The sequence below is a fragment of the Bubalus bubalis genome, chromosome 3 (genome assembly GCF_019923935.1).
Source record: "Bubalus bubalis isolate 160015118507 breed Murrah chromosome 3, NDDB_SH_1, whole genome shotgun sequence".
NCBI classification, from domain to species: domain Eukaryota; kingdom Metazoa; phylum Chordata; class Mammalia; order Artiodactyla; family Bovidae; genus Bubalus; species Bubalus bubalis.
The window spans coordinates 72,559,676-72,579,268 of NC_059159.1; the positions used below are offsets into that span (position 1 = coordinate 72,559,676).

Below are 19,593 nucleotides of genomic sequence, written 5' to 3' on the forward strand. Positions count from 1 at the left end.
GCTTCAGGTGACACCTGAAGAGGACCCTCTGGTGGGCAGGCAGGTCAGAGAGGGATGTGCCCCCTGGAAACAGGTGCATGGGAGGTGGAGGTCCGGGGAAGAGGGAGCTGGCTTAAGGCATGTGCGTGCCCAGGACAGGCCCGAGCTTGTGTTCAGTCACTGACGAGAACCTCCTAGACTCAGCCTCACTGGAGGAAAGGGGTGTCCAGAAATAACGGCAGCGGTCACGTGCTATATCCCAGCCAACGCCAGTGACACCACTCTCTTCAGTTCCCCTACTGCTGCCACCTCCAGAAAAAAAAAGCTTCCTTCTATTTCAGCCCAGGAAAATAGAGACTGAAACCCACAGGGGCAAGTGGTAATATGGGATATGAACACCTGTTCAATTTCAGGCTGGATTTGAGCTTAACCCAACAAATCCTATCCTCCCATCATCCTGACATAGACCAAACCAACGCCAGGGAGGGCCTGGCACCCACCCGGCCTGAGGGATCTAGGAACTACAGGATGCGGGTCCAGATGGGGTAGGGAAGGTGAATTTCACCCAGGTATCATCCCAAGGCAGGTGCCTTGCTGTGGCTCCCGGCCAGCCGGGTGGGGATCAAAGGGTGCTGTGCTCACTTGCTCTGAGCCGGAAAGAGTCGGCCGACCTGCAACCAACCACTCAGACCCCCCTGAAGTGTAGCCGCCAGGCATCTGCTCTTTACGCGAGAGAACCTTCAGGAAAGTCTGCAGCCAAAGCACAACAGGTCTTGAAAAGGAGGGTCAAACAAAATGAACCATTTGGGGGTCTGTCTGCAGGTCTCGGTCCTTCCTGTACTCACTCTCAGACAGCGGGGAAAGGGGAGCCAGGTCAAGTACACAGCCAGCAGGGAGTCCTCGACACCCCTGTCCCAGGCAGGGAAGCTCAGCTGCCCCAAATACACAGGCCCTCCATCCCACCGAGAACTCGAGTGCAGGACAAATCGAGCCACAGAGCGCTGCTGGCAACAGGAAGCGGGGAAGGAGCCAACCCACAGGTCTGAACTCAGGCAAGACACCCCAGGGCCACGCCAGCCCTTTCTTGTTTCTGCACACAGGGGCCCCTGGGGAGGACGGAGACCATCTTTAAGGATGAGCCAGATACAGGAAGGTCAGGATCCTTCTCCACCAAAATACAGACCACCACGGTGGGACCCTCACTTTGTGAGATGGGCAGAAACGCCAAGCTCCCCCTCGAATACATACATATGTATATGTCTGTGAGTGTGTGTGCATATATCCGTATACACCCACATATACACACACACACATATGTGTATATATACACACACATATATATAAATAAACCTTGAATGGCAAATCTGAAACTCTTTAAATAATAATAATAGTTGTTAGTGAATTAAAAAACCACAAGCCAGCTGTGCTGGGCTCGTGAGCTGTGTGAGTGACTCCCCAGAGTCCCCATGGTCCTCAGTGTAAGCTATCGTCAGTGCCCTGTTTAGGGAGCCCTGGTTGCCTGGGACCAGGCTTCCGGGCCTGGTGCCGCTGACTTCAGGAGCAAGGCAGCCCGCCCCTCCCGCCCCCCTGCGCCTCTCCCAGCAGAGGGCCTGGCCCGACCACGGTGGGTGTCCCTGAGGCCCTTCAGTGTCCAGGGCCCCCGAGCCGCCTCCCCCACTCTGCTCGTCCTCGCCCCGCCGTGCAAGGCCCCTAGATGAACTTGAAGCACTTGGTCTTGTCGTGGGGCAGGCGGGTCTTGAAGAGCACAGAGTCCACGCGGAACTGCGTGTACAGCAGGGGCATGTAGCCGTACACCTTGACAAAGAAGTTGATACACTTGTGCCGCTCGTGGAAGTGGGAATCGTCGTGTGACAGAGCCTGAGGGCAGCCCGGGCATCGGAAAGTCCACCGTGAGGTCACCTGGGAGCCGGGAAGAAAGGGCAGAGGGTGAGAACCACGGTGCTAACATTGACAGAGGCCCCGCAGCTCCGCCTGTGAGGCCTCCGTTTCCATGGCGACAACACAGCCCGATGCCCACGCTCATCCCCAGTCCTCTTCCTGACGGGGGCATGCTCGGCATCTACACTGTCGGTAAGGATGTGCCTTCCAAACGGTCCATGCTTAACAGATATCGAAAGCCCTGAAGCCTTCAGTGTTACTTATCTCAGTGACTCTACTTCTAGTATTCCTCCTGGGTGCACAGCCAGATGTTGCAGGGGCAAAGCTGTTCATTTCATTCATGTTTTTAACAGCAAAATACTGGAAAACTACCCATCAAAGGGGGACTGGTTAAATAATTATAAAATACTGCACATCCATTAAAAAGAAGTTTAAGAAAGTCATATTTAAAGGGAAATGATCATATTATAGTTTACTGGTTATTATTATGATGAATTTCAAGCAATCGGGAATGTATGCAGAGTAATACAACAGCTTCACCGTCAGCAACACGGCAGCCCAGACAATATAAGCCCCCTCAGCAGAGAATGCCAGAAAAGGCAGGACAAAATATAGACACCATCTCTTTAAATATACTGGCTGAGCTTGTAATGAAAGAAATGAAATCCTCAGAAGTCAAAGGAGTGAGAAGGCTTGAATCCGGAGAGACAGCCAGGAGCTCGCCTTCCGGAGGCTGGGGCAGACACTGTCATCAAATCAGGTCAGAAACATGCTGAAGCCGCAGAAACAAGCGGAAGGCCACGTGGGTGGGAGGTGCCCCACAGAGCAAGGTGGTGAAGCACCGCTTCCTTCTGAGTCTGAGCTCCAAGAGGAGGAGGAAAATCCCCTCTGAGAAACTATAACCTCAAGCCGGCCTCACACAGCTGAGGCTACAATTTATGTCACCCTGTGTCCCAATATGCTAATTTAGCGTGAACAGGTCTTAAGCAGGGGGGGAGCCCAGGCACGAGAGAGAAACAAGTGCAAGCCCTCTCAGATCCAGGCCTCAAAGCAGTGCAGTAAGCAGCATCCAAAGAATATGACCTCACAGTCAAAAATCACACAACAGGGATGGGTCACATGGAGGAGAATATGCAGAAAGAAACGACAGAAGAAACACTGCACAGCAGCAGGACTCTCAGACAGAGACAGGAGAATAAACGGTCTCAGGTGCACAGCAAGATGTTGAAAGATTACTCAAGGTTTGATGGAAGAAACAGCGGCTATCAGAAAAAGTCCGTGCGGACATGAAAAGGAACCAGATGAGGACTCCCCTGGTGAGGCGGTGGTTAACACCACGCCTCCAATGCAAGCAATGCGGGTTCAATCCCTGGTGAGGGAACCAAGATCCCACATGCTGCGTGGCGCAATCAAAAAAGAAAAGGAAAAAGAACCAAACAGAACAACAGAAATGGAAAGTACATAAACTTATTGTGATCATCATCTCGTGATGGTTTGTAAGGCAAATCATTAAGTTGCATGTCAATTACATCTCAATAAAACTGGGAAGAAAAAAAAGTATACTGAATTAAATCAGAGACTCAGTGGATGGGTGAAGAGAAAATCAGTGATAAAAAGTATACTAAAATTATTCCCAGAATGGAAAATACTGGAAAAAAGCTTTAAAGAAATATGAAAGCAAGATGAAGAGACATGGAGGGCTTCCCTGGTAGCTCAGTGGTAAAGAATCCGCCTGCCAATGCAGAAGACACAGGTTCACCCCTGATCTGGGCAGATCCCACAGGCCCCAGAGCAACTAAGCCCACGCGCCACAAGCACTGGGCCTGCGCTCTGGAGGCGGGAGCCACAGGTGCTGAGGCCCGCAGGCCCCAGGACCCGTGTTCCGCAACAAGAGAAGCCGCCACAATGAGAAGCCCGGGCACCGCAACTAGAGAAAAGCCTGAGCAAGCGAAGACCCAGCACAGCCATAAATAAATAAATAAATAAATAACGTTATTTAAAAAAAAAAAAAAAGACTAAGAGACATGGAAAAAGATAACTGTATGATTCCATTTATTTAAAGTTGAAAACTGATCCTGGAACAGAAAAAACCTATCATTCCCGCAGCTGAGCTCTCCTTCCTGCTCTGAGCTGAGCCACCTGCCTCCTGGGACCCAGCCCACACTCTGGCCTTCTGGATAGATCCCTGCAGGAGGGCGTGTGCAAGGCAAGACGCTCCTGAAGTACAAGATTACGTTAGAGGGGACCTGTCTTAGCAGATACAAAAACTAATTCTAAAGCTATGATAATTCATGTGAATTTGGCACGTGAACAAACTGGACCAGCAGGCCAGAGTAAGAACCCGTGAACAGATCCACGTGCACACAGACGTCTGCTGAGTGACCTTCCAGCACTGCACGCCACTGGGTATGGGTGAACTGAGTGTGTGATGAATGCTGCTTAGGAGACAAAAATGAAATCAGGGCCCTAGCTCACATTATACACAAAAATCACTTCCACAAGGATTAGTGATTTAAATACAACAAGGCAAAACCTACACCTTTTAGAAGGGTGTGGGGCCTATTTAAGACTCTGGGCAACGAAAATAAACTACAGTCACAAGCATCAACGCTGACTGAGCTCACACACTGACTTTTTAAAAACCTAAATGCAGAGGAACACATATAGTCTGATTTCATTTACATAAAATTTAAAGACGCCAATCACTTAGAGATGAATGAGTGAGTGAAAATCGCTCAGTCGTGTCCAGCTCTTTGCGACCCCATGGACTATACAGTACAGTCTATGGAATTCTCCAGGCCAGAATCCTGCAGTGGGCAGTCTATCCCTTCCCCAGGGGATCTTCCCAACTCAGGGATCAAACCCAGGTCTCCCGCATTGCGGGCAGATTCTTTACCAGCTGAGCCACAAGGGAAGCTCAAGAACACTGGAACGGGCAGCCTATCCCTTCTCCAGGGGATCTTCCCAACTCAGGGATCAAACCCAGGTCTCGCACATTGCAGGCGGATTCTTTACCAGCTGAACCCACAAGGAAAGCCTTAGAAATGAATATACATCGGTAAAAATGCTTTTCTTTTTAAGGGAGGAGGGGAAGGGGATTTTTAAAACTAAACTCAGGGTAGCAGTTATCAATGGAGGGAAGCAGCAGGCCGGGATGACCAAGATACATATACAAGGAGCTGGTAGTGAGAATGTTAAACTTTCTCATTTTCAGTTATCATTTTTATTGCACGGGTATTTGTTTAAAGAATCAAGGGACTTCCGTAGGGGTCCAGTGGCTAAGATTCAGCTCTCCGAAGGCACTCTCAGGTCCCATCCCTGTCAGGGAACTAGATCCCACATGCCACAACTAAGATCCAACACAGCCAAATAAATAAGTATCTCCAAAAAGAATCAAATATGGCTATGTATGTATGAAACATACATTACTATTGGTTTAAAACATACGAATGAAATGTTATGCTTAAAGGGGGGAGGAAGATAACAAACAAAAACCCACCAGGTTTGTCAAATATTGACACTTTGTCCTATTTGTTTTAGGCAACACATATATTTTTCTTTTTTTTTTTTTTTTTTTTTGCAAAAGAAACAGAATATTACAAAGAGTTAATCCGTATGCCACCACTCCCTCCCTCCTTTCCTCTCCTGCAATGTCATGGGGAACATGACCTTCAATTATACTTGACAAAACCAAACTTTCTTCAAAATAAATGTCCCAATGTACACCCACCAGCCCTGATCAACATCTGCAATTTCTGCACATCCTTACTGCCGTCTGGTACCATCACACTTTCATTTCTGCCCACTTGATGGTATAAACTATATCACAATGTTTTAACGTCCACTTCCCTGATTATTACAGAAGACCAGCACCCTTCCACATGTTCATTAATCATCTAGGTTTCTACTACACTGAACTACTTTCTTACAAGCTTAATGCATCGACCGGGCCGTCTTCTCCTTTGGAAGCCCTTTATCGGCAGCAACTCTTTGCCATGTGCCAGGACTGCAAATGTCACATCTGGATATCGAGCTTTTTGAACAAAGCTTTGAACTTTAATACATTCAAACGAATCTATCTTCTCCTCCAGATTTTGTACTTTTTGTTTCTCTTTGTCTATATCACAAAAACACTTCTGTATTTTTTGTTACAAGTTTTAAAGCTTGCTATTAACATTTGGTTTATTAAGCCATCTGGAATTTACTTTGTGTATGACATGTACTTCTGTTCCATGCAGAAAGTGCTATTCCCAAGAGGCCACCTTTATCACGTGTCAAGCTTCCGTGCAGGCGGGCCTGAGTCTGCACTCTGCCCTGTAGCACTGCCTCTGTCAGTCTCTGTGCCAAGATCACAGGCATCTGTCCTGATTCTGTACTTTAACACCGAGCCACGCTTTCTGACAGGGCCAGCTCCCCTCTTCCTCACTAGCGCCTTAGCTATCCTGGCTCTTTGCCTTTCAACACAAATCTGAGGGTCTCTTTGTCAAGTTTCACTCCAAGCCAAATTAAACCAAATAAAGTATCCTACTAGAATTTAGGGGGTTTTTTTTGATGGTGTGATGGTTAATTTTATTGCCACCTAATAGGATTTTGATTAGAGTTACACCGACATTTTACACTTGGGGAGAACTGCATTCCTGACCACATGAATGTGGATGTGGTCTCTACCTCCATTTATTTAGTGGGTAACCTTGAGAAACCTGTATGCAGGTCAGGAAGCAACAGTTAGAACTGGACATGGAACAAAAGACTGGTTCCAAATAGGAAAAGGAGTTCGTCAAGGCTGTATATTGTCACCCTGCTTATTTAACTTCTATGCAGAGTACATCATGAGAAACTCTGGGCTGGAAGAAGTACAAGCTGGAATCAAGACTGCCGGGAGAAATATCAATAACCTCAGATATGCAGATGACACCACCCTTACGGCAGAAAGTGAAGAGGAACTAAAAAGCCTCTTGATGAAAGTGAAAGAGGAGAGTGAAAAAGTTGGCTTAAAGCTCAACATTCAGAAAACGAAGATCATGGCATCTGGTCCCATCACTTCATGGGAATAGATGGGGAAACAGTGGAAACAGTGACAGACTTTATTTTTGGGGGCTCCAAAATCACTGCAGATGGTGACTGCAGCCATGAAATTAAAAGACACTTACTCCTTGGAAGGAAAGTTATGACCAACCTAGACAGCATATTAAAAGGCAAAGACATTACTTTGCCAACAAAGGTCTGTCTAGTCAAGGCTATGGTTTTTCCAGTGGTCATGTATGGATGTGAGACTTGGACTGTGAAGAAAGCTGAGCACCGAAGAATTGATACTTTCGCACTGTGGTGTTGGAGAAGACTCTTGAGAGTCCCTTGTTCTGCAAGGAGATCCAACCAGTCCATCCTAAAGGTGATGAGTCCTGGGTATTCATTGGAAGGACTGATGCTAAAGCTGAAACTCCAATACTTTGGCCACCTCATGCGAAGAGCTGACTCACTGTTAAAGACTCTGATGCTGGGAGGGATTGGGGTCAGGAGGAGAAGGGGACGACAGAGGATGAGAGGCTGGATGGCATCACTGACTCGATGGACATGAGTTTGAGTGAACTCCAGAAGTTGGTGATGGACAGGGAGGCCTGGCGTGCTGCGATTCATGGGGTCGCAAAGAGTCGGACACGACTGAGCAACTGAACTGAACTGAACCAAACCTTATCTTACTACTGACTTCAACAGGGACTTTCTAAACTGTCACAATTAAGTGTAATATTTGCTAGAGTATTCATGCAGTCAATGTTGTGCGTTTTGCTTAGTTGTGTCCAGCTTTTTGTGACCCCGTGGACTGTAGCCCACCAGGCTCCTCTGTCCATAGGATTCTCCAGACAAGAATACTGTAGTGGGTTGCCATTCCCTTATCCAGGGGATCTCCCCAGCCCAGGTATCGAATTCCAGTCTAACACACTGCAGGAACCACCAGAGAAGGCCCCATGCAGTCAATAAACTCTGGAAACTCTCATATTATATTTTCAAGACTGCCCCTCCCATCTCTCCAGTCTTCCCTTTCTGGCACTGTGTTAGATTTTACAGCCTTCACATCTCTTCATCTTTCTTATCTTCCATCTCCTTATATCTCCATAATACCTTCTCAGAAATGTATTCACATTATTCACGCATCATCTACTAGGTCATTAACTTTCTCTTCAGCTGTCTTATCATTTTATCCCATTCACAAAGACTGTCATTTTAATAACTATAATTTTCATTTCCAGTAGTTCTATTTAGGTTTTTTAAATCTGCATGTTCTATTTTCTTTCTGAATATATTTTTTTCCTGAATAATTTTAAAATTATTATTACTATGATAAACTGAGAAAACAATTAAAATTGGATGGCCCATCCTGTTAATTCCAGCTGAAGAATACTTACCACCCACAGCCAGTATCAGCCATCAGAAGTCCAGTTACTAGAGTTGAAACTGAGGAGTGATCATAACCACAGGCCAGGGCGCCAAGGGACACTCACACCAGAGATAAAACTCTGAAGGAGCCATGACCCCCAGAGGTCCCTCCACAGGACTCCACCATCCCCTTCCGCCACCCTCCCACCCGCCGGCAGTTCTCTAGCCGTCTTCCAGTTTACAGGCAACAGTGTGCCACTTACTACCCTCCCCATCAGCTTCGACTGCAGCAGGAGACAGATGTCAGGGCTCAGAGAAGGCAGGCTGTCATCAAACCACGTCTGTGTCCAGTACTCTACTCTGTTCTCCCTGTACCTCATCTCAGACGCCAGCACTCAACCTCAGGGAGAAAAGTCTCTTAACCTGCAAGTGACTCAAAAAGGTATACTGCTTTTTATACTGCTTTTATAAGGCATTTTCTCCTTATATATGCTCTTTTTATAAAGGTATTTTCACTGAAGCGGTGGTTTCCAAATAAATGTTTTTAATCATGTAACCCACTACTAAAAAAATGTTGTGATTGCAACCCCAGTACATTTATTAAAAAAAAAATCTATATATAGGAACTTCCCTGGTGGTCCAGTGGCTACATAATATACACAGAGAGAGAGCGGGGAAAAAACTGAGGGCAAGAGGAGAAGGGGGCAACAGAGGATGAGACGGTCGGATGGCATCACTGACTCAGTGGACATGAGTTTGAGGAAACTCAGGAAGACAGTAATGAACAGAGAAGCCTAGTGTGCTGGAGTTCACGGGGTCACAAAGAGTTGGACATGACTGAGCAACTAAACAACAACTATATATATATGTGTGTGTGTGTGTGTGTGTGTGTGTATAATAAAACATACAAAAAATTAAGAAGAATAAAGTAAATTGTATAAACTGAAGTTTGAACACTTACTAAAGCAACATCATGGATTATATTTTACACAGGAATATTTCAAGTAATTTAGTCTAAGTAAAGTTCTGCTTAGTAATGGTAAGGAAAATCTTGAATAGATGTTGAGAACTTACTCAGCATTAATATTAAGACACTTACTTATGTATTCTCTCTCTAATTCCTTATCCCATAAGCCATCTCCACCCGTCTTCTCAATGCTTTATGAGTTTTTCATCCTTTATTCTGAATGAAGTCTATTTACATTCTAGATCTCTCCTCTTCAAAAAAATAATAGTACATTATTCAAAGGAACAAGATGAAATTAACCCTGTGTGGTTTATTTAGTCAATATTGACAAGATATTAACATTATTGAAAGAATATAGCTATCACCTAAAACAGTCATGCTTTCCTAATTATAACAAGGGAGGGGACAGTGAAAATTTGAAGTATTTAAAGCAAAAAAAAAAAATTACTACTTTATAATATAAAATAGTATATATACCTGATAAAATTAGGTAAATTAATGAAAATACTGAGTTCAAACTGGTTCTATAATATGAAGTAAATAACTGGACTCAGAATTTGAAGACAGGCTCAACTTACTGAGCCTCTGACTTTAAAAAGTCATTGTAATTTTTCCAGTTTTCACTTTTGTTGTTCAGTCGGTAAGTCATGTCTGACTTTCTGCGATGCCACGCTCCCCTGTCCTTCACTATCCCCCCAAGTTTGCTCAGATTTATGTCCACTGAGTCAGTAATGCTATCTAACCATCTCATCCTCTGCAGCCCCCTTCTCTTTTTGCCTTCAATCTTTGTCAGCATCAGGGTCTTTCCACTGAATCGGATCTTCACATCAGGTAGCCAAAGAATCATGTATACCATAAGCAAATTATTTACACCTCATTCTCTATACTGGAGAGATGTTTAACCAATGAAACATTGGCCTAATAACAGAACAAACATGCTTCCATGAGGATGAAAAATGCACCCTGTCTGTGAGTGCTTACTGTGACTGATGGTATTATTAGGTACCTAATCACTCAGATACTTTAAATTTTCATGAATAATGTCTTATGATCTAATAGGGAGTTATAATTAGAAAGCAAACATCTCGCTGGAGTCAAGTCCCTGGTTACACAAGAAAGGATAAATAAGGAACAGAAAAGTGTACCAATCACTAATTTCTTTATAAGACCTTTGCCTCCCTTCCTTAGAATTCACAAAGAAGTATGCTTTTTTTATCATTTACTATCAGATCTACCACTGTACCTGGAAAACATGTTATTTTATATAAAAATACTATCATCATTCAGAGTTTAAAAAAAAAAAAACACAATTTGGTGCATTATTTTGCTAATTATTCTTCTCTTACAAGGCTTTAGTAGAAGGCTAAAGAATGTGAGAAACTATGGGGTAACCAGGAGTTAAGTTATGACCCTGAGCCACACTTGGCAAAAGGCTGGAATAGGTATGAATGAATGCATAAAGCCCCAGGGGCTTCTCTACTTGTCTGTTTTGCTTTGTTGCTGGAATCAGTGTTCTCTAGTTACCACTCTTGCTTAAAACTAAAGATACAGTTTGACCATCATCATTTGTACAGCCTAGTGGCTACTTAGTCTAGAACTTATATTCAAAACGTACAATAAGAAGAATGAAATATACACCAAATTATTATTTACTCATGGTCTTAATGATATCCATGAAGTTAAAATTATTTTATAAAATTAAATAATATGACTTGATGATAATAATATAAGGACATCAGGAGTGAATCCATAACATAAGACACTGACAGAGCACAGTCATAAACACTATTAATTGGAACTGACAGACTCTCTAGTATTAACTGTTACAAGGCCTTTACCGTAGCCCTCACCAGGAGAGCTTCCACCTGTCTGAATCTACAATAATGACAGAGACAGTGATGGGACTGGTCTTTATGTGCACCAAGTATGCAATTGGTACCAGTCTGGTCAAATCTACTCACCAACTCAAAGACAGAGAAAGAACTCAAATTTCTACAATTTGGGGGGTACTTTTGTTTTGTATAAATACCTTATGAAGAACTTATGTGCCAGGCACTATTCTTAGAGTTTTATACACAGAAATTCTTACATTTTGGGTGCCAAGGACACACCACCTCCCATTCTGGTTTGGCAGTCTGGGGAAGCCTATGGACCCTCCTTAGAATGCTTTTAGACATGTAAAATATAAGAAATTACAAAGGAAATGGCAGAGGATGAGATGGTTAGATAGCATCACTGACTCAATGGACATGCTGCTGCTGCTGCTGCTAAGTCGCTTCAGTCGTGTCTGACTCTGTGTGACACCATAGACGGCCTCCCACCAGGCTGCCCCGTCCCTGGGATTCTCCAGGCAAGAACACTGGAGTGGGTTGCCATTTCCTTCTCCAAGGCATGAAAGTGAAAAGTGAAAGTGAAGTTGCTCAGTCATGTCCGACTCTTAGCGACCCCATGGACCGCAGCCTACCAGGCTCCCAGTCCATGCGATTTTCCAGGCAAGAGTACTGGAGTGGGGTGCCATTGCCTTCTCATGAATCTGAGCAAACTCTGGGAGATGGTGGAGAACAGAGAAGCTTGGTGTGCTGCAGTCCATGGGGTTGCAAAGAGTCACGACTTAAGGACTGAACAACAACAAAGGAAACAAGTAATACTGAAACACAGAAATACATGTTCTCTTTTAGAGGTAACACAATCCAGGGAAAAGTTAGTAACTGCCATAATTTCAAAGAAGTGAGGAAAGTTAACAATACTTCACAATAAACGTAACGTGATAGGAAAGTATCTATGAGTTCTGGTGAAAAATCAGTTACCACCAATCCTCTTATGAATTACAGCCTGTTTTATAACTGATAAAAAGGATAAATTCCAACTCAAGATCAGTGAAAATTAAAGATGTAACATTTCCCCATTCAAATTCCAATCACTAATTTCTCTCCATTTACACCTTAGGAAGTGAAGGCCCTCATTAAACCCTGAAGTGATCCTATTTGGCTGGTGGCCTCATCATCCCGTTTCACAGACGAGGACTCTGAAGTACGCTGAGTTACGCACTGCACAACTACAAAGTAAGTGAGCTGAGTACACACGCACCCCAGTCCCGTACACGGCGGGGCCCTACCTTGATGGGGGGTTTCCGAGTGATGTGGGAGACGAGGAAGTTCATGGCGATGTCCTCACAGTTGATGTATTCATCCACCATATCTCGGATGGCCTGGGGCATCACGTAAGAATACAGGTAGGCATAATACTGCCGGGGCAGAAACAGAAGCACATCCTGTGTTAGAGACCACAGTTCTTAGCCTTTCAGCGAAAATACGCACAGGGCGCTAGGAAGCATGTTGTGGGGGAGGCTGGGGGTGGCGATCTCCAGGAAGCACCACTGGCACTTAGGGAGGCGGGTCCAGGGATGCTGAACACCTGCGAGGCAGATCCTCCGCACTGAAGAATCAGCCCATCCAAACTGCCACCATCACCCTCTTTGAGAAACAAACCTTCATGCAGTCTCCTTGGTACCACAGTGATTCTGCAACAACATAAACATCTATTAAATTCGGTTGGACGCTCGTTCAGCTGAACAACGTTCTCTCTGACAAAGCAAGGGTAAGCGAGGGGGAAAGTCCGGTTATCTTCTCAGACCTCAGTAAGTCACTGAGTAATGAGATGGCAGATCCCGCAGCGCCTCACTTCTCAGTCTGGGCACAGGCTAGCCCTGCCCGAAGCCACCCTCATCCCTGGCCCACACTGTTCACAGACTCCTGATCGGCCTCCCTGCTGCCTTCTTGCTCCCTCTAGTCCATCCTCAGCACAGCAGAGCAATCGTGTTAAAACATGGGCCTCCTTTACTCCAAACCCCTCAATGGCTTCTCATCTCACTCAGATTAAGCCTAAGCTCTTAACATGCCCCACAAGGTCCACAGGTGCACACTGGCTCACACCAGCAATGAATCGACTGCTGAGCTTTCAGGGAGTTTAGGAATTTTCTGACCTTGTTATGAAAAACAGCCATTATTAAAAATAGAATTACATGTACTTAAAATTCAAGGGCCTCCCTGGTGGTTCAGCAGTAAAGAATCTGCCTGCCAATGCAGAAGATGTGGATTCTACCCCTGGGTTGGGAAGACCACCTGGAGAAGGAAATAGCAACCCACTCCAGTATTGTTGCCTGGAGAATCCCATGGACGGAGGAGCCTGGTGGGCTGCAGTCCGTGGGGTCGCTGAGTCGGACACGACTGAGCGACTTCACTTTCACTTTTTACTTTCCTGCATTGGAGAAGGAAATGGCAACCTGCTCCAGTATCCTTGCCTGGAGAAACCCAGGGACAGAGGAGCCTAATGGGCTGCCATCCATAGGGTCGCACAGAGTCGGACACGACTGAAGTGACTTAGCAGCAGCAGCAGCAGTGGTTTGCTGGTTATCTTGTGACAAAATACTTAAGAGATGGTGAACTTAAAAGATGAATTACACATCTTTCTTTTACGAAAAGACAGGCTGACCCTTTAACTGGCCACTGCCTATCATTAGCATGCTAATAAGAATATTTATTAATTAAAAATCCATATCTTTATCAAGGGAAACATGACATTATAAGAAAAAAGAACTGACTTAAAAGTATATGGTGAAAGCATTATGAAAACAAATATTTAGAAGTATTTCCACTATTATATTATCTTTATGCCAAAAATAAATTTTTAAAATACAGAAAAACTTTGTAACCTGTTTAAAAATCTTCTCAAAGTTTCAGTGAATTTAGAACCTACTCTAAAATATAAAATGCAATTTCTGCTCATTAGTTTGCTTAAAAAAATTGAATGGCGCCATAGAAGATGAAAATTCAACAATTTCAACAAAAGACTACCAAATTGGTAGATAAGCATCAGGACTTTGGAAGCAGGGCAATAAGGTATTTCTTCCAGGGACAGTGATTAAAACAAAGTATTAGAAATGTGCTTAATTTAGAAACAGACCAATTTAGAAACAGAACACTGACCTGCCAGTATACAAAGTGTCAAATCAAGATTTTCAAAAATAATAAGGCATGTTCAGTCATTGCTCTCACTAAAATTTAAGAATTTAGTGAGACTATTATTTTTAAACTGTTTCATCTTATCTCAGCCATATAAAAATTTCTGTAAGTATGGTAGTATAGTACACATACTATAATTTATACATACATACATTTGTGAGGTACCAAAAGTTTTTACTGATAGGCACTTACAGTAAAAAGAAAAAATAACTTGATTGCTCTAGACTAGGGAAGGCCACCTTAGTTTCTTCCAAAGGGCAAACAAGGAAACTTTTGGGAGAAAAGTTCAGTTTGAAGTACTAGGGAGAAATACAGAAATGTTCTGAAAATAAATTTACAAGTAAAGCTCTCAAGGAAAGGCAAGGCTGGAAATCACCAGCTTATGGATGCTAAGAAAAGCCACAAGAGCTTGAGGGGACGTAAGGACAACACAAAATAAGAAGAGTGCTCGGCAATTATACATAAACTAGACCACCAACAAGCAGCTACTGAGAGCAGAGGCGACTCTACTCGATATTCTGTAATAACCTTTATGGGAAAAGGCTCTGAAAAAGAACAGCTACGTGTGTAACATGTGTAACTGAATCACTTTGCTGCACACCTGAAACACAACACTGGAAATCAACCACACTCCAGTGTAAAATAAGAACCAAATTTAAAAAAAAGAAAAGCGCTAGACAGAAGTAGAGCCCTGTGAAGAAGTGGAGTCGCTCAGTCGTGTCCAACTTGGCGACCCCATGGACTGTGGCCTACTGGGCTCCTCCGTCCGTGGGATTCTCCAGGCAAGAGTACTGGAGGGGGTTGCCATTTCCTTCTCCAGGAGATCTTCCTGACCCAGGGATTGAACCTGGGCCTCCCACATTGTAGGCAGACGCTTTACCATTTGAGCCACCAGGGAAGAAGTATAGTACTTCAATAATTATAGGGAGACAGGGTCCTGGCTGGGTTGTTCAGGAGAGCACGGAGTGGAGATCAGGATGACAGGCCAGGTGGTAACATCTTTGCTGACCATGAAGGGATGACTTAGGAGGTCGGTAGATGGAGCAATAAGACAGATAGGACGAGTCTCAAATGTGATTTCACATGACAAGTGAGAAGCAATTGTCAAGAAGAGTCACCAGTGAGCAGTGGAATGGTTCTCTCTACCTGGCTCCAGGGTACAAGTGTGGGGAAATGAATAGTCTCAATCACGGTCCCTGGAAGGAACACAGGAACAGGCTGAAGGGGAAGCACTGTCCTCAGAGAAAAGTCAGGTTTCAACCAGATCAAGGAGACAGAGGAGGTTTTTTGTGAAGTGGGGGTACAGGCAGTTTGGCCATCCCAGAACAGGGGCTCTTCACAGCCCAGAGAGAGGACCTGGGAGGGAAGGTATGGAGCAGTCCCATCTGTCATTTTTAATTTTCTGGTGGCCACAGTTTTAAGAAATAAAAAGAAACAGTAAAATTAATTAGTAACATATTTTAATTTAAACCAGTGTATCCAAAATAATTGCACTTTATAAAATAATTGCACATACAATCACTCCAGTGTTCTTGCCTGGAGAATCCCAGGGTCGGGGGAGCCTGGTGGGCTGCCGTCTATGGGGTCGCACAGAGTCAGACATGACTGAAGTGACTTAGCAGCAGCAGCACATACAATCATTCCCTATTGGCTCAGATGGTAAAGAATCTGCCTGCAATGCAGGAGAAACGGGTTCGATCCCTGGGTTGGAAAGATCCCCTAGAGAAGGCTACCACTCCAGTATTCTTGCCTGGAGAATTCCTTGGACGGAGGAGCCTGCCAGGCTACAGTCCATGGGATGGCAAAGAGTCAGACATAACTGAGCAACTAACATTCACTCCCCCAACATACAATCAATATAAAAAACTACTAATGAGATAGTCTACACTCCTTCTTTCATGCTAAGTTTCCAAAGTCTAGTATGTACAATACTGTACACTGAGAGCACATCTTAGCACTGACCAGTCACGTTTCAAGCGCTCAGCAGCCACATGTGCCCAGGGGCTATTTTACAGAACAGATGAAATGGAGAGAGAAGATGAGTCAGGAGCAAGAAAACAGAACAGTTTAGCAACAACAGTACAAGAGAGGAGTAATGACTGGAAGGGTCTGCATCCTAAATATTCAACAAAAATCTGGACGTGAAGCAACGTGAAAATTAAAAGCTCTAAGGAATCAAACAGAACTTGCAGAGCCTGAATGGACAGAAGCTTGTGGTGGGGCCTGGGACAGAGGTGGCTGAATCAGGAGAGGGCTACATTCAGCGTTTCGTTGGCCAGGCCATGTCCAGAATGGCTGTGGGGAAACTGGAAAATGTTTTGCCCCACTGCTCTCAGTTTTACAGAGGTAGAGCCAATGCTCAGGAAGATAAACTGATTTTCTAACGGCCAATGCAGCAGCCTTCCCATCCTGACTTCATTCTAGAGTTGCTATAATCATCTTGATTACTGTCTTTATAGATAGAAGTAGTGTAATTCTAGCAAGCAAGGGGTATGTAAGAAGCATTAGGAGAGTTATCTTTATTTAAAGCAGCATTTCACTGCCACACAAAGGCTCAACTCTGACCAAGTCATGCAAATCCTACCGGCCCTTTCTTACCTTGTGGAAGAAGGCAGCACCTGTCAGCACCATGGACAGCTCACAGGAGTAGTTGGAGTTGTACAGCCAGGACTGATGAGGGATGTCCCACGCATGGTAACGGCCAGGGAAACCCACAATGCGGTCCCGTGCTTCTCTCCACACCCTCATAAAACACAAGCATATGCACACACATGAGTACAAAGCTCTAAGGTTATCAGAAATGTGTAAAATTATTGCCTCTATTTTGCAGGATCTCTCTTTTTGAGCTGTTACTTTCTTTTTAATTTTATATACCAAATCAATCACAAACCAAACACAATAAAAACAAAGTATCACCCACAGTTTCCTTAATAAGCATCTGCTTATCAATCCTCTAACTTATTGATGCTGGTGGCCATCATCTCTCCAGCCCTTGCATAAAGAACAACCTGGAGAAACACAGAAAGGCTGTAAGGAGTCTAAGGCAGTTAAAGGTTGCCAGGATGGGGTAAGTACAATAATCTGCTAAGAAGCAGGAAGAAGATAATTTTTATATCTATTTCTTTTTAATATTATTTAATTTCTTAAGCTTTACTTTTAAAGATTATAACATACTAGTATGGTAGGACTTGTACATAATCTATGTACATTGTATACTTAACTCCTCTTTCACTGAGTGACCCCGATCTAACCACAGGAGACTGCTGCCTAGAGTTAGGTGCAACAGTCTAAAATTCTGACTGGAGCAGAGCTGAGGTGGAAACCTGTACCATGAAAAGCAGTGGTCTACAGAACCGTACAAATGAAAGGCTTCATAAATGTAAGCAATAAGTTGGGAATGTTTCCAGGATAAATTTTTCTAACATCTCCAAATTTACCTTACCTCTAGGTAAGGTACAACAAATAAAATCCGTTTCATAGGCTGAAATCCAGTCTTGCAGAAGTGCTTCAGGTGTACCATAAAAAAGGATCCACCACCACCTCCCTCCACCTCACTCCACCAGATATTCAAACTGCCTAACAAAGTCCCTCATCACTCATGAAACCTCAGCTCCTAAAGCACACAAGATTTCATTTCAAGAGTCCCTCTCCTGTTAAGTTTGAAAGCAACTAACCTACTCCAATGGGCTTTTCAGGTGGTCCAGCAGTAAAGAATCCACCTGTCAATGCAGGAGATGCAGGAGATGAGGGTCCAATATCTAGGTTGGGAAGATGCCTGGAGAAGGAAATGGCTACCCACTCCAGGATTCTTGCCTGAGATCCCAGGGCAGAGGAGCCTGGCAGGCTACAGTCCATGGGGTCACAAAGAGCTGGACACGACTGACGATGCATACACAGACACACACAGACACACAGTCTAGCCCAGAAAATGAGAAATTACAACTTATATCAACATAGCAGCCGTCTAGATGGGCGTCCTGCCACATCCCACCCAAACCCCTACCTCTATCCTCGTTTATCTCCTAACACAGACTTCCAAACACTCGCCTAAAAAGCTATATTTTAATAAAATATTAAGACAGTTACAGAATATAAGGATTGTTAATAAATACCAACAGCATATCTGAAAGCTATATCAACACTCCTAAAAATACTGATCCCTTCAAATGCCTCCAGGAACAGAAACCTACCTTCCAGTCCATGATCTCTCACTGCAAAGCTTACACTTTTGCTCTTTTTAAAAATAAAGTTTATTGAGATATAAATCACATAGCAGACTCACTTGTTTAAAAGTGTATGACTCGCTGGGGTTTAGTATTGAATATATTCACAAAGCTATGCAACCATCACCACTCCAGCATATTTTCATACCCTATTAATGAAAAGAAACTCCATAACCACTAGCAGCTTAGCAGTCATTCCCCATTCACCCCCGACCCCAGTCTCCCACGGCAACCACTAATCTACCTTCTGTGTCCACGGCTCTGCTTGTTGCAGACATTTCACACAAACGGACTCACACAGCATATGACCTTTAGTGACTGGCTTGTTTCACTTAGCCTGTTTTCATGTTGCAGCACGTGTCAGCACTTCATTCCTTTCTGTTGCCGAGTAATATTCCACTGTATGGATATACCACTTTTTGTTTATCCATTCATCAGCTGAAGGACATTCTGATTATACTTCTCCTTTTAGCTTTTTTGACAACTGATTTTTCTTTGGTGTGTGGCAAAACACACATGACATGAAATTTACCATTTTAATTATTTTCAAGTATACAGTTCAATGGCATTAAGTATATTCCCACTGTTAAATGATCATCACAATCATTTATCTCCAGAATGTTTCCATCTTTCCAATCTAAAACCTGACCCATTGAACATTTGGCATTCTTGCCTTCCTTTAGTCCCAGGCACCCGCCATTCTACTTCGTTTCTATGAACTTGACTACTGTGAGTGCCTCATATAAGCTGAGTCGTGTTATACTTACTGACTCTTATAAATAATGCTGCTATGAACAGTCAGGGACTGTTTTTGTACAGATACGTGTTTTCAGTTCTCTTGGGTCTCTTTATCCATCGCTTAAAAACATACTATTTCCTTCTTTGCTACATAAGCTGAAGTCAGCCAAGATCCACGTTATCTTTTGCCAGAGGGACAGTTTCTATGGATGTATTTATTTACTGATTCTAAATCAAAGTACAGCTGATTTACAATTTTTAGGTGCACAGCAAATTGACTAAGTTATAGATATTATTTTTCAGACTCTTTTCCATTAAAGGTTATTATAAGATATTGAATATAGCTCCCTGTGCTGCACAGCAGGTCCTTGTTATCTATTTTACATACATGTGC

The 19,593-nt window shown here is 43.8% G+C and overlaps 1 protein-coding gene across 7 annotated transcripts in view; it reads right to left on the bottom strand.

Annotated features, from left to right (window-relative positions):
• Window positions 1-156: 156 nt before the first annotated feature.
• Window positions 157-19,593, bottom strand: part of EXTL3 (exostosin like glycosyltransferase 3) — a 126,726-nt gene continuing 107,289 nt past the window's right edge. For all 7 annotated transcript variants that reach the window (XM_006064294.4, XM_006064297.4, XM_006064298.4 and 4 more), the window contains 3 exons: window positions 16,837-16,981; window positions 12,333-12,461; window positions 157-1,899 (listed from right to left, as the gene is read on the bottom strand). In XM_006064294.4, the coding sequence (XP_006064356.1) occupies window positions 1,690-1,899; window positions 12,333-12,461; window positions 16,837-16,981 (484 nt within the window). In that variant the 3' untranslated portion in view covers window positions 157-1,689. The remainder of the gene's footprint in view (window positions 1,900-12,332; window positions 12,462-16,836; window positions 16,982-19,593) is intronic.